A 13,791-nucleotide genomic window follows, 5' to 3' on the forward strand; every position below is an offset into this window, starting at 1 on the left:
CAGACAAAGTGTACACAACTGGAAATTGGTTGGATATATAGTACTTTGCAACAAAGAGAAGCTTCTCATTCTAGTTAGTATATTGAAACTCAATTTTGATTGGATGTGAAAACTGTGGTGTTTCCAAACATGCTGCAGGTTTGTTTGCTTGCTCCCATAGTGATCAAAGTAATAAATGATAAAATGAAACTTGTGTTAGATTGAAAGTTGTATATTGATTTTTATTATAAGCTTGCTTTTAACATAGATAACTTCACTTTAAACTTCATTCTAATTGAAATCATTTTTCCAACATTAATGTCATTGAGAACCAATTTTATAAGCACTTATTAGAACATGGCACTTTATTTTATTGAGTAGGCCCATGAGAACTGGTTCAAGGTATATCCAACCAATTCCTAGGTTGAATTCCATGTTTTTGTCTTTTTCTTCTTCCCTTGGCTGTTCTTTGCTACTAATAAGTACAGGGTATACTAAATCATGTGAACAGATGATTATAGAGTAAAGTACATTGAAAAATTATTAAATATTGATATCTCTTGAAGTTTTCTTTAAACTGCAAAGAATCTTACTCAGCAATGAATGGTATTTGTTTTTCCATTCATTTTATATAGTTTTCTATTTCTTCCTTTCTTATAATTACTTGTCCAACCAAATTTCTATTTTCTGTCATTACGCATATTTTAAGAAATGAAAAATGGGTGGATGAAAAATGGTAGGATATGAGATTTTTGCACGTTTAGGTCATATGTATATAAATGAAGATGCGAATAAAACTGTACGTGTAGGTCCATGTTTGCAAATCACCCCTGGAAGAGGGCAGAGAAAGAAACAAACACCGTCACAAGAAAAATGCTTGAAATGCATTGTTGAACATCTTCAAGGGACTCACAAAAGCATTAAATATTGGCAAGTTGTCTACATAAGGGGAAGTGGGCGTGGGCACGACATCGAGGCTGAGGTGGATTTTGCTCTCCTCACCCCACTTCAGTTAAGGGAACAAATTTCAGTACTATTAAAGCATGATGTCTTTGGTAATATTTTCACTCACATTGCAATACTTACTCGTGAATGGTTAGTTATCCACACTTTTTATTTTATTTTTTAAAATTTTATTTTTTAAAAAATTGTCACTTTTATGCCAAGGGAGTATTCAGTCTTCAATACTACATGAGTGCTGAAGATTTGCTCCCAATTAAGAGCCGGTTGGGGCAGGAGATGATTTGAAGAGCATGGAGAGAAAAACATTATAATCAACATCATCCTACCATTTTTTCAAAAATTACTAGAGTTAATCCCTTAAGCCCTAGTTAACTTAAGCAATGCATTAATCATCCAGTAATTCAAGCAAGCATAGCCAAGGGAAGTTCTGATTTGATAAGTGTCATTTTTAAGTATGTTTAGATATGATTTTAAGAACTTGTTTGACCTAGATGCTTGAATTATAAATCAGTTTATCCCTCAAATTGACTAGTTTAGTAAATATTTAGTGTAGATAGTGTATAAATATTATAAATTTCTTATTTAATCCCAAGTTATTTTATGTAGGTTGGAAGACCATGGAAATTCAAAAATAAAACAATAACCTTTTTTTTTAAACTAACAGCCTGTTTGGTGTGACGTATAGTATAAGATCTGATAGTATAAGATCTGATAGTATTAGGCTTGATAGTATAAACTCTGATAAATTTCTTATATTATACAGCGTTTGGTCATACACTGTATAACTTACCATATCATTTAAATTCATGCAATCTTATATTTAGTGAAGTATTCAATAATGATAGATAATAAATGTGATTATATGGTGGTGGTAGTGATAATACTGAATGTGGGGGTGGTGTCGACGGTGTGGTGGTGGCGGCAGCGGTTGGGTGGCAGTGGTGATGGTAGTGGAGAAGGACGGTGGTTGTGGTGGCAATAGGGTGTTGGTGTCGGTAGGGTGGTGGTGGTGGTGGAGGAGAACGGTGGTTGTGGTGGTTGTAGGGTGTCGGTGGCGGCGGCGGCGGCAGGGTGGTTGAGGTGATGGTAGTGGAGGAGGACAATGGTTGTGGTCGCAGTAGGGTGTTGGTGGCAGTAGGGTGGTGGTGGTGGCGGTAGGGTGGTGGCAGCGGCGGTGATGGTGGCGATGGTGGTGGGGATGGATAATGGTGGTATCGGCGGCGGTGGCAGTGGTGGTGTTGGCGGTGGAGGAGGATGGTGGTTGTGGTGGCAGTTGGGTGGTGGCGGTTGGGTGGTGGCGCTAGTGTCGGTGGTGGCGCCGGCGATGGTAATGGTGGTGGAGGGTGGCAATGGTGGTGGGGGTGGAGAGCGGTGGTCGTAGGGTGGTGGCGGCGACATTGGAGGATTGTGGTGGTCGCGGTAGTGGTGGTGGAGGGTGAATGGTGGAAGCAGTGGAGGGTGGTGGTGATGGTGGCTTATACGTCAAATCTTATCAGGCCTTATCCATCACCTACATGGTGGATTAAATAATACATCATTTTGATGTATAAGGGTGAGTTGATGGATAAGCTTATACAATACAATGTTAGCACCAAACAATGGATAAGCACATAATGTATTGTATAAGCTTATACAATCATGCCTAATACGACATACCAAACGAGCCCTAATAATAAAACAAAAACCTACAAAGGAAGAAATTTGCTTAGCCATAATTTTTTCACTAAGCGAATTTGAGGCGGTTTAGAGTTTTTGAAAGATGATTCTTGCTAAGCAAAAAATTTCTCGCTAAGCAAGAATGCATTTCCTCGCCTTGATGAAAGCTACTCGTTAAACAATTTTTTTGCTTGCTAAGTGAGCTTGCTCGCTCCTGCCAGGTTTAATAGGCTGAAATTAGGGACTTTTGGGCATATCTTCACACTTTTTCCCAAATTAAAACTAGGGGGAGAGCTCAAAGCTAGAGGGATCCAAAAGGTGAGATTGGAAAGGTTGGAGTTCCGAGGTGTTGGTGGTAACCATGGGAGACTCGTGGTGACACCTCCGGGAGGCCATGAAACGTGCTAGATATAAGAAAAAATTGAGTAAAAATGAGTATTTTAATAATCAAAGATTTGTAAGATTAAGGCAAAAGTCAAGTCAAATGACACTTATAAATTAAGGGAATCAAACCCTGTAGTGGGCATAGCAATATAGACTTACAAATACTCATTACAATCCAAGAGTTATTGTTCATTTATATGAGTTGAAAATCGAATCTCCAACCATTTACTTAAAGGACGAAGTGCGGAACACGTTTAACGACTAAGCCAACCCACTTTAAACAAAACATAATATAAGATTACACATCAAAATACTGTTATATAAACTCAGCTATATTGGCAAAACCTAAAATGTGATCATGATAGAATTGAAAAAAGTGAATACATACTATCCTCCTCTCCGTCAACTATAAGAATGAGGTTTAAATCTATTTTTGATTTAAATCCACCTTTTCCTAGTAACCTAGCAGGAAAAATGTTTACCAGAGAGCATTCTTCCAAGGTTGTGCAGTGCTCTAGAGGCTAGAACTGACCCAATTTTTTTTTATTTTATTTTTTGAAAGGCGACCCAATTTGAAATTTCAGAATTGAATATCAAGATAATCAATGCACATGACCGTTTAAGGTCCCCCCTTTAATGGTAATTGCGAGGTATCATATTCCAATTCCTGTAACTGATAATCCAAATTTTCAATTATTGCTGATTTAAGTAACTGTCATTTGAACAATTTAAATTAATAGTACAACTTTCTCTCAAATAGAAAAATGTTGAACAATCATTTTCATCACAAGTTAACATTTTGCTTCCTTTGGTGCTAGCTGGTCTCTGCCTACAAAAGATGGCTCAAAATGGTGGTGGTGGTGGTGGTTCCACTGACAGCAATGCTGCTACTGAAGGTGGTGGCGGTGGCAAAAACGCTGGTGGTGCCAAAAAAGGGGAGGAGGTGCAACCACACCCTGTGAAAGAGCAATTACCTGGAGTTCAGTATTGCATTAATAGTCCTCCTCCATGGCGTCCGTACCATGTTCTTTACTTTTAATAATTTTTTAATTCATTTTTTTTTCATAGTTTATTGGAACTTGGAACACAAACTCTAGCTAACAAAGTGTTTATTTCAGCGGTACTACTTATTCTAAATGAGTGTTTGTATTTCAATTTATCTAAATGCGAAAGCACATTATTTTTAGAGACGACCGAGGTGTCTTCCATGTTTTCACATTGATATGTGTGTTTCAAAATTTTTTTTTCCATGGGTGTAAGGGAAAATGTTACTTTAACGTGTTCCCAAACGAGCTCTAAGTTGTTAAAAGCTAAAAAAAACTGTTGAATTAGGGTTGAAAGTCTTCTTTTATCGTTTTTTCGTTGAACAAAACTTAGTTTTTTTTGGGACAAATTGAAGAAAACTTGTTGCATGTTTGGTTACTTCTTTTCATCATGATCAATTCTGAAACTAGAAGCTTCACCCTAGAATTGATTCTGGATTCAAATTCAACTATGGAAAAGTTTCCCAACATGCAGTTAGTGGTACCATAAAAAGTTTTTCTTTTGTTTTAATGTCTCAATCTACTTGTTACTTGCTGGAGCCTGTAGTAAGCACTCAAAATTTCATAAAATGTTGAATTTATTCGGCTTTTCCTTTTTGAAGATTTATGGCATGATCATCCAAAATGCTTTTATATATTAGTGATAGCTAGAGGAATGTGATTGATTATTTGACCATAATGCAGCTCAAGCATTTGCATTGGGGTTCCAGCATTACCTGCTGACTCTTGGCATCACAGTTCTGATTCCAACCATAATTGTTCCTCAAATGGGTGGTGGGGATGTAAGCAGTTTATCCATTTCTATATGCTTTCGAAAAAAAAATTGCAATAATATTATTGAACTAAACTCTTTGATTCAATGTAGGCTGAGAAAGTTAGGGTGGTACAGACCCTTCTATTTGTCTCTGGAATCAGCACAATTCTTCAGTCTTTATTTGGAACCAGACTTCCAACTGTGGTTGTTGGTTCATACACTTACATAATACCCACAATTTCTATTGTTCAAGCTAGCAGATATAATTCATACACAGATCCTTATGAGGTGAATGAAACTATTTTTACAACTTCTTTATTTTGCTGAATGTTATAAATATTGGAGACTGCTTCACTCTGTTAGTATTTTGCTAACTTGGCTTATATGTTTGCCTTTCTTAGAGGTTTACTCAGACAATAAGAGGAATTCAAGGTGCTTTGATTGCAAGTGCATGTTTGCAAATGGCTATGGGATTCTGTGGAATTTGGAGGAATGCTGTCAGGTTAGCATGTGCAACTTTCTTTGTCCGCGTACATCAACTTCTTTATTAAATGAATAATGTTACATACACACCTCCTCTCTTTGAGGTGTAAGAGGTGGAATGAGGAGAGAGATAGGAAGAAAGAAAAAAGTAAGAGAGAAAAAGTATGAGATGTGATAGAAGATAAGAGGAGAGAGATAGAAACAAAAAGAGGTGGAAATGAAGTGTTTTAAAAATGAGGTGTGTATATATCATTACTGTTTATTAAATGCATGTTTCGAAATCATTCTACTATTGATTCTCATCTCAGAATCATTGAATCAACAACTCTGGTAAAAGGCTTCTGTGAGTAGCTTCTGTGTTTCAGAATTGATTCTAAGGAAATAGAAGCTGATTCAAACATACTATAACTCTTTCACTAGTTATCTATCTTATTTGTTGTCTGTTTCATTCTCAGGTTCCTTAGTCCACTTTCTGTGGTCCCATATGTAACTTTCACTGGACTTAGTCTCTACCATCTTGGTTTCCCAATGGTAAAGATTAAAGAACTCTATGTTTGTGATCTCTTGTTTCCGAGGTTCTGTTCAATTAGCTTTCTTTGAATTGACAATAGGCTTATTTTTCTTTTGCCCTATATATATTTTCCATTTGTTAATCAATGTTGCAGCTTGCAAAATGTGTTGAAGTTGGGCTTCCAGCACTAATTGCTTTTGTTTTCATCTCACAGGCAAGTAGTTAGTCTTGCACTATCAGCAAAGTTATCAATTATCATGTGGTAATGATAATTTAGAAGTTAGAATATGTAAATTACACTAAGGAATTTAAATAAGTTTAACTTTTTTTTAGTTTTGGCTCATTTTTTAATGTTCTTCTATGCTTCTGCAGTACCTTAAGCGTTATATCACCACCAAGAAGCCTATACATGACCGATTTGCAGTGCTGTTTACTGTTGCAATTGCATGGTTATTTGCACAGTTTCTGACTTCTTGCAAGGTATATAACCACAGGCCAGAAAGTACACAGACTAGTTGCCGCACTGATCGTGCTGGACTCATCAGTGCCGCGCCATGGTAAAATTGAATACATGCTGGTTTCCTCTGAGAGTTATCAATTACTAAAATGATAATACTGATGATTTATTTCTCTATTGAACTTATTCTTTGGGTGAAAAGGATTAGGGAAATTGTAGAGATTTTTAACTTGAAATGAGATGATACTGCTATATGAACAACACTTCAGGAGATAGAGATAGAGAGAGACATAATGTCATGTAAAAAGAGGTTCACATGTGATGTGAAAAAGACTTAAGGAGGTTATAAGAGAGACAATTGTGACATAAAAAGCTGTTACTTGAAATTGCACAGAACTAAAGGGTCTTTTTTGTGTTAAAATCGAGATGCATTTTTTTTCTTTTGGTAGAGAGGGCGTGAAAATCCAGAGGTAAGTATAATAGTGCAAAATAAGGGTCTCTATAACTACAGTTATATGTAGGTGAATGTGAACATAGTTGTGCAGAAATGCTTGTATGTTTTTGCTTATATAAAGTCATGTTTATATAGCAAATAACATAACTCAATAAGTGCATGTTTTGAAATTCTTCTACAATTTATTGTAAAACCAAAATCAATTAGGAGAAGAAGTTTCTGCAAGGATTTCCTGGGTGTAAGCCTTGATTTTGAGGATATAGAAGTTGATCCAAACATGCTATAGAACATATTATTTTGGCTTTTTTTATTAGTTGTACTTCTACATAAGTTAATGTCTTTTTCCCATTAATGCAGGGTGTATTTTCCTTATCCCTTCCAATGGGGGAGTCCTACTTTCAATACTGGGGAAGCTTTTGCAATGATGGCTGCTTCCTTTGTTTCTCTTTTTGAGGTAGGCACTTATACCCCTTCATAAAATTAGAAATCCAATGTCTCTCAATCATTTTGCAACGGTGCAATTCAACTGCACTACTTAGTCCCTTGTTTTTCATAAGAAAAACCATGCAAAACTGATAAATGAATTGAAGTTTCATCTTGGTTTGACCATATGCAGTATACTGGTACATCATATGCTGCTGCAAGATATGGCAGTGCGACCCCTGTGCCGCCTTCTGTAATCAGCCGCGGAGCTGGCTGGGTGGTAGGGTTGGATTCAATATTTATTTGCAAATCTTGTGCATGAAACCTGTGATATTTTGTTAAGTGTCATTCTTACTGTGATTTTAGGGAGTAGGTGCTTTGCTCAGTGGCATGTTTGGTTCTGTAACTGGAACTACAGTTTCAGTGTAAGTTTGGCCTAATCCCTTTTGCTTTTTAGAGGATTGGTAACTTACCAATTAACTAGCATTCCTGAATTCATTCGATTTAAATTTACCTACTCTTACCTATTTATGCTGCATGAGGTCACATTTTTAAACTATGTTCTTGATTATGCTTTGCTCTTATTTCAGGGAAAATGCTGGTTTACTGGCATTAACAAGAGTAGGAAGCAGAAGAGTAATCCAAATATCAGCTGGCTTTATGATTTTCTTCTCTGTATTTGGTACTATATAAAGACCAATATGATATGTGCTATTTCATAATTTCAGATTCTTGGCATTGGTACTTTACTTGTCAGTCTAATTTATCTTAGGAACTCCACTAGGGATTCGCCCACATTTGCACACGGCGGACACCCTAAAAACTTACATTTCTAACGAAAACTAATTTCCAACATGTCGTTTCCAGAAATTTTACACTCAAGTCCAACTAGGTTCCGGAAACTTTCCGGAATGTAATTTATAGTTACATTTCGGAAATTAGTTTCTGGAATGTCATCATTTGGGATGTCTGCTGAGTGCTCGCTCTGTGCAAGAGTCCATGTGCAAGTGTGCACGAATCATTACTGTATGCACTCTTATGATGAACTAGTGCTCTTCTCACTCTCTTTTTTATATATCCAGAATTGACTTTCTTTTGCTTCCCACAATTTTTTGTTCTATTTAAGTTTAACTGATGATATCTCATGTTGAATACTTGTTATTTCCCCCTTCTACCAGGAAAAATTGGAGCCATTTTTGCTTCTGTACCTTTGCCAATCATAGCAGCAGTATACTGTGTATTATTCGGCTATGTGTGTAAGTTCCATCAATGAGTTAATACAAGTCTTCTAGCAAGTTTGGATCAGCTTCTTTTTCATCAGAATCAATCCCGGCATCAAGAAGCTACTCACAAAAGCTTCTCCCCAAAATTGATTTGGGTTGTTGCGTGGTGCTAATAGAACTTAACTAATCAATAATTTGGTATATGTAGCCTCCGCAGGTCTTGGTTTTCTCCAGTTCTTTAACCTTAACAGTTTCAGAACAAAATTCGTTTTGGGCTTGTCATTCTTCCTAGGAATCTCCATTCCACAATATTTCTCAGAGTACTATCATGTGAAGCAAGATCATGAAGGTCCTAGATGGGTGAGATACACATCCGAAACCAAAACTAGCCCATCATTGAAATTTCATTCATATCATGTGATATTAATAGAGTATTAGAGTTAGTTTTCATGCTGTGTTACACTGACACTCGATCATTCTGTGCGACATAAGACCACATTTCAAGAGCAGTTACATTATTTTTTTTATCTTAATTAAACTAAAAGTTTATTTTCTGATGTGGCGATAAGTCATTGGATGTCTGTGCATGCAGTTCAACGATACTGTGACGGTGATGTTCATGTCACACACAACAGTTGCTTCCTTGGTTGCTTTCGTTTTGGATGTCACACTCTCTCGTGAAGACGATGAGGCAAAAAATGACAGTGGCTTGAAGTGGTGGGAGAGGTTTAGTTTGTATAATGCAGATGTTAGGAACAATGAGTTCTATTCTTTACCATGCAGACTGGATAACCTTTTCCCAGCTCTTTAATTAGTATATCACTATATATAGCAAGCAGCTTATATTTGTTTTACTGGGGGTTTGTACTATATATTTTCATGATTAAGGCAATTGGTAGTCATCACATTTTTTCAATTAAAATTGTCATCAAAGCTTCTTTGTAGTTTGTTGTAACATGGTTTCACTGCAATACTTTGGAATTCATTAAATAATGGAGTCATTTTTTCTTTGAGTCACATGGGTTTTTATAGCTGGATATTGTGTTTCTGAGCTGTGAGTGTGAGGAGATTTGGCATTGGCTGTATCTGAAAATGGAATCAAACGAAAAGACTATCATCCAGAAAACATGGCCAGTGGTAGCTGGATCTCTCCTTTCTTTCCTTTCTGAATCATATGCTACTCGTGTTATTTGTTGTGTTGCAATTGTACCCCTCCCCTTCCAGGCCCTCTCTCTATATACGCTTTTGGAATTTGGTACTCTATACATTTCGGACGGTAACCTCTTGTGAGATAACAGTTACTATAATGATGTGATTCACTCGTCCTGGAACAGAGGTTTATGGCGATTTCCAAAGGGAGATACTTAGAAAAGATGCCGAGAACAGAGGTTCTCATATCACCCCTGATGCATGTCTTGAAGCTTTTAAGCTCATCTCGTATCACGAGTATACCGTAGGGGCAGGTCAAGCATCTCATAGCTTCGCACATGTTCAAGCTATCTTGGATCTTGACATTCCAAGCATCTTAATGTCTCGGTTACTCGAACCGGAGGTAACTATTATAGAATAAAATGATTGGCTCAAGTACTTTGACTCAATACCTAACAGTGTCTTACGCATATGAGAATAAGAATTCCTAATTGAGGTAATATGTACTATTATCGGATAGTATATCATATATCAACATATACCTACCATATTTTCACATGATTCCCTTAAGGTTTGTTACATACTAATGTATAAATACATGTTAAGGAGACACTCATCGAGTACACACTACCTTCTAGCCTTAACCCTTATTTCTCCATCAACCTCGTTGACTTGAGCATTGAAATGTCTTGCAAGCCACTTCCGGTGCCCACTTGATCGCTGGATACAAGAAACTATTATTTTCTTTTCTCAGGTAACAATAAATTTCAACTTCATGCAAACTAGACTAAGGTTTCATTTTTTTTCTTAATTAAGGTATTTCCATAACCGGTAGTTATGAGACTAATCTTTCACCTACGATCAACACACTACAGATAGTGGATTCATCTAAAATGAAGTTAATTTTTTTCAAAAAAAAAATAAATAAAGAAATTAGGTGTTAAAACATGTGATGGAGATAATGTATATATATATCATTTGTTATATTTTATATGCTTTTAAGTTTTAAATCATTTGCATATTTTTGGTGTGGTCCTGAACCTGACAAACAAGTGAATGTATGTGCGAGTTTAGCGCTTGAGGGGTGGTAGGCATTTTACCACGACCACTCTGTAGCTGAAGCTTCATATAATTTAGATTGACTTAGCTCCTGTTTGAGAAGGACAATAAAATAAGCGAGATTTTAATTATGTCTTGGGTCACTTCAGTGCTAGATGAATGACGACGTCCGTGCACTTGTCATTCATGATATATGAACCCTAAATTCGCATGTTTCAAGCAGGGTGGTCTGAACCAATATTTAGGCTAAAGCAAACTCTAAGAATTGAGCTATTATAAAATTATATTTTTTATATAAATAATTTAAATAAAATTTATTTTTCAGGCTTTTGAGATGCAAAATCGTTTATTAAATTATCATAATTTATTTCTTTAAAAATTTCTTTTTCAATAGATAATAAAGTCAACCCTTTAATCTTAGTTGAGACATTGTTGATCTTAGATATGATTTTATTATTTTTAATTTTTAAGAATTACATTGCGCAGAAGCAGCACTTACAGAAACGGCTAACATTATTCTATAAGCAATACATGCATTTGGGAAAGAGTCAATTCTTTTTGCATAATTAAGTATGTCAATTGGTGTATCATTTTTTATATGTATAATTTCTTTTAAGATGTTTAGTTTTGTAAATAAATCCAGTCCATAAATATCTGAGTTTTCATTATGTTTTAATGAACGTTCAAGATTAGGACAATATTCTTTTAACTTTTCATTATCAAATGACCTTATTTTCTCAATGCTAAAAAGAAATCTAAAAATATCATTATGAAATTTAAATTGTTCAAACCTATTTTGAAATGAAGTAATGGAAGAATTTGAGAGGTAGAAGAAGAAGAATCCAAAGAGATCAAATGAAAAGTCACACCCCTCCTCTGCATTTTATCAATTCAAAATACACAATAAATTGGGTTTAATTAAAAATAAATGTTGTGCTTAATAGATCCAATCTTTTAGGCACTCAATATGTTTTTTAATTGATCTATTTTTGAATTATTTTCCTTTGAAATATATAATAGTTTTTTTAAAAAAAAATTGGGGCCTAAAGCGAGGGCTTTACTTGCCTAAGGGTTGAGACGGCCTGGTTTCAAGAGACAGAAATTATTGATGAACGTACTCACACTAACAAACACCCCATTGATATACATCTTTATAACCGTTTTTAACTGTCATAATCAGCATTCATTTAGAAAAATGAACGCAAATTGTGGATGTTAAAAATCGCCACAATCTGTATGTATTTTGGGTGTCAACCCTGTTGGTATGTCTACCGGTCGCTACTGTTTCATGGATGATAGCTCTCATTCATTAATGCCCGTCCACTTGATAATTGAGATAATCTTCTAAATGCTGGCCTATACTTAGGAGTTATGACACTACTAGAGTTAGAAATCATAATCATCTATAGTTCATCCTTTACCATCTTGTGACATTTTTTGTATAGATAGATGGAAGTTGAAGCTGAAATTTTGACTTCAATCTATAAGATATGTACTGGATTGATAGTCCTGGCTGTGAAAAGGAAAGAAAGTTGATAGTGGACATGCAAGGGAGAGAATCTCATGCAAGACTTTGAATTTCTCAGTCGGTGGTATGGCACTGTTGCAATAAGTTATCTTTGACTTTGTCATCTGAAGGGGACCATAGAAGCAAACTTTGTGCTTCTGAAAACCCCATGCTGATAGAGTGACAATCTCTCTGCTAGTTGTATTGGGAAATAATATTTTCACAAATAGAAGCGATGCTAGTTGTATTGGGAAATAGTATTTTAAAAAAATACAAGCTAGAATTGGGAGATATAATAGGTGATGTCACAAAGGTTTGGGAGTCCAGCATCAACATTGCGACAGCCATTATGAGCGCATTCATCCGTATTTATTTGCAATTTTGTAACTGCAATTTAAAATTTTAGGTGATGTGATAGTAAAAGAAAAAGAAAATAAAATAAATAAAATGAGGGAGAAATTGAATGTGAATGTATAAAAATGTAGTTGTATTATATCAAATGGAAAGGTCTAGGAGATACTTCCTCCCTGTCATGGTATTATTTTAGTGTCTTTTTCTCTGTTTATTCAATTTTGTTTTCTTTTAATAATTAGTGTGACTGTAGAGGAAAATTACATATGTTTTGAACTGTTCATCTACGTGGGTGAGTCTTGATTGGTTCTGTCTCTTCTTCAGTCTCATTCTCTACCATCTGATCATTTTCAGATTGAATTGAACATAAGACTTTCCTAAAAAAAAGTTTTAATTTTCATTTGCTTTTCCTTTTTATACAAATTTGGTTAAAATATATTTTTAGCCATTATAAATGACACTCAAATTTAATCTAGCTTTATAAACATTGTTTTTAGAGGTTAGCAAAACCTGATAGTTTGTGCCCGTTTTTTACCACCATAAATTGTAGTGTTTATTTTTTCTGTAAATTCTGCAATATGAAGGTGTTAAATATCGCCACAAATTATAGTTATGGTTGAGTCTCCACCCAAACCGATATTCATCAACTGTTTTATTGTTATTATAATACCCTTTGTTAGATATGTACAAATCAAATTAAAAAAATGAATATAACAAATAAGAATTGGAAAATTACTGTAATTTTTATGCTCCTATATATGTTAAACGTATTTTCTGTTTGCCTCTTCCATTTCATAATAACTTTATGTTAATCTCATATGTCATAATAATGGTAACAAATAAAGAGCTAGACAAGTTCAAAAAAGCATATGCTACTTCCATTCCAGATATTTTGTTGTTTTTTTTTTTTGTTACAAGAGGATAGATATTTTGTTGTTTGATTATTAAATAGATATATTAGTGGAAAAAATTAAAAAAAATTTAAAACAAACAAAAAATTGAAAAAACAAAACTAGAACAACAAAAACTTAAGAATGGAGGCAGTATATTTAAATCAATAAATTTATATAGACTACATCAATTTCAGGGGAAAGAATAAAAGAAGGGGGGGATGAGATTTGGAGCAGGATTCTCTGGTTCCCAAAATCCCATTCTATAAACATTGCGTCCTAACTCCTAAATCTCATGATAATTATTTTGTATCATAGTTTTGTTTATTTAAGATGGTTTAGTCTTCAAATTTGTACAGATAGATATGATTGAGATTGATAACCTCAGTGCTTAACAGGGCAGAATGCATTAGAAACCTTGCAAAGAGACACCTTCTATTAAAAGGGAGGGACCAATTGAAGTCAGACCAGAATCATATAATGGCCCTATGATCTTTACATAAAG

The 13,791-nt window shown here is 35.0% G+C and overlaps 1 protein-coding gene across 1 annotated transcript; it reads left to right on the top strand.

Annotated features, from left to right (window-relative positions):
- The first annotated feature begins 2 nt into the window (after positions 1-2).
- LOC130717621 (putative nucleobase-ascorbate transporter 10) lies at positions 3-9,332 on the top strand. Its single transcript, XM_057567926.1, has 16 exons — positions 3-138; positions 789-1,034; positions 3,801-3,995; positions 4,710-4,807; positions 4,891-5,067; positions 5,181-5,281; positions 5,718-5,793; positions 5,928-5,987; positions 6,146-6,330; positions 7,042-7,138; positions 7,301-7,387; positions 7,474-7,532; positions 7,698-7,789; positions 8,286-8,363; positions 8,539-8,690; positions 8,923-9,332. Exons 3-16 carry the CDS (start codon positions 3,821-3,823, stop codon positions 9,139-9,141), a joined length of 1,656 nt encoding a protein of 551 aa, XP_057423909.1. The 5' UTR covers positions 3-138; positions 789-1,034; positions 3,801-3,820; the 3' UTR covers positions 9,142-9,332.
- The last annotated feature ends 4,459 nt before the right edge of the window (positions 9,333-13,791 follow it).

Source organism: Lotus japonicus, chromosome 5 (assembly GCF_012489685.1).
Source record: "Lotus japonicus ecotype B-129 chromosome 5, LjGifu_v1.2".
NCBI lineage: Eukaryota > Viridiplantae > Streptophyta > Magnoliopsida > Fabales > Fabaceae > Lotus > Lotus japonicus.

Excerpts from the sequence above, each read along its gene's own strand:
- LOC130717621 (XM_057567926.1), top strand. The coding sequence starts at position 3,821 with ATGGCTCAAAATGGTGGTGGTGGTGGTGGTTCCACTGACAGCAATGCT. Across the intron at positions 6,331-7,041 it reads CTCATCAGTGCCGCGCCATG|GGTGTATTTTCCTTATCCCT; the intron begins GTAAAATTGAAT and ends CCATTAATGCAG. Across the intron at positions 8,364-8,538 it reads TGTATTATTCGGCTATGTGT|CCTCCGCAGGTCTTGGTTTT; the intron begins GTAAGTTCCATC and ends TGGTATATGTAG.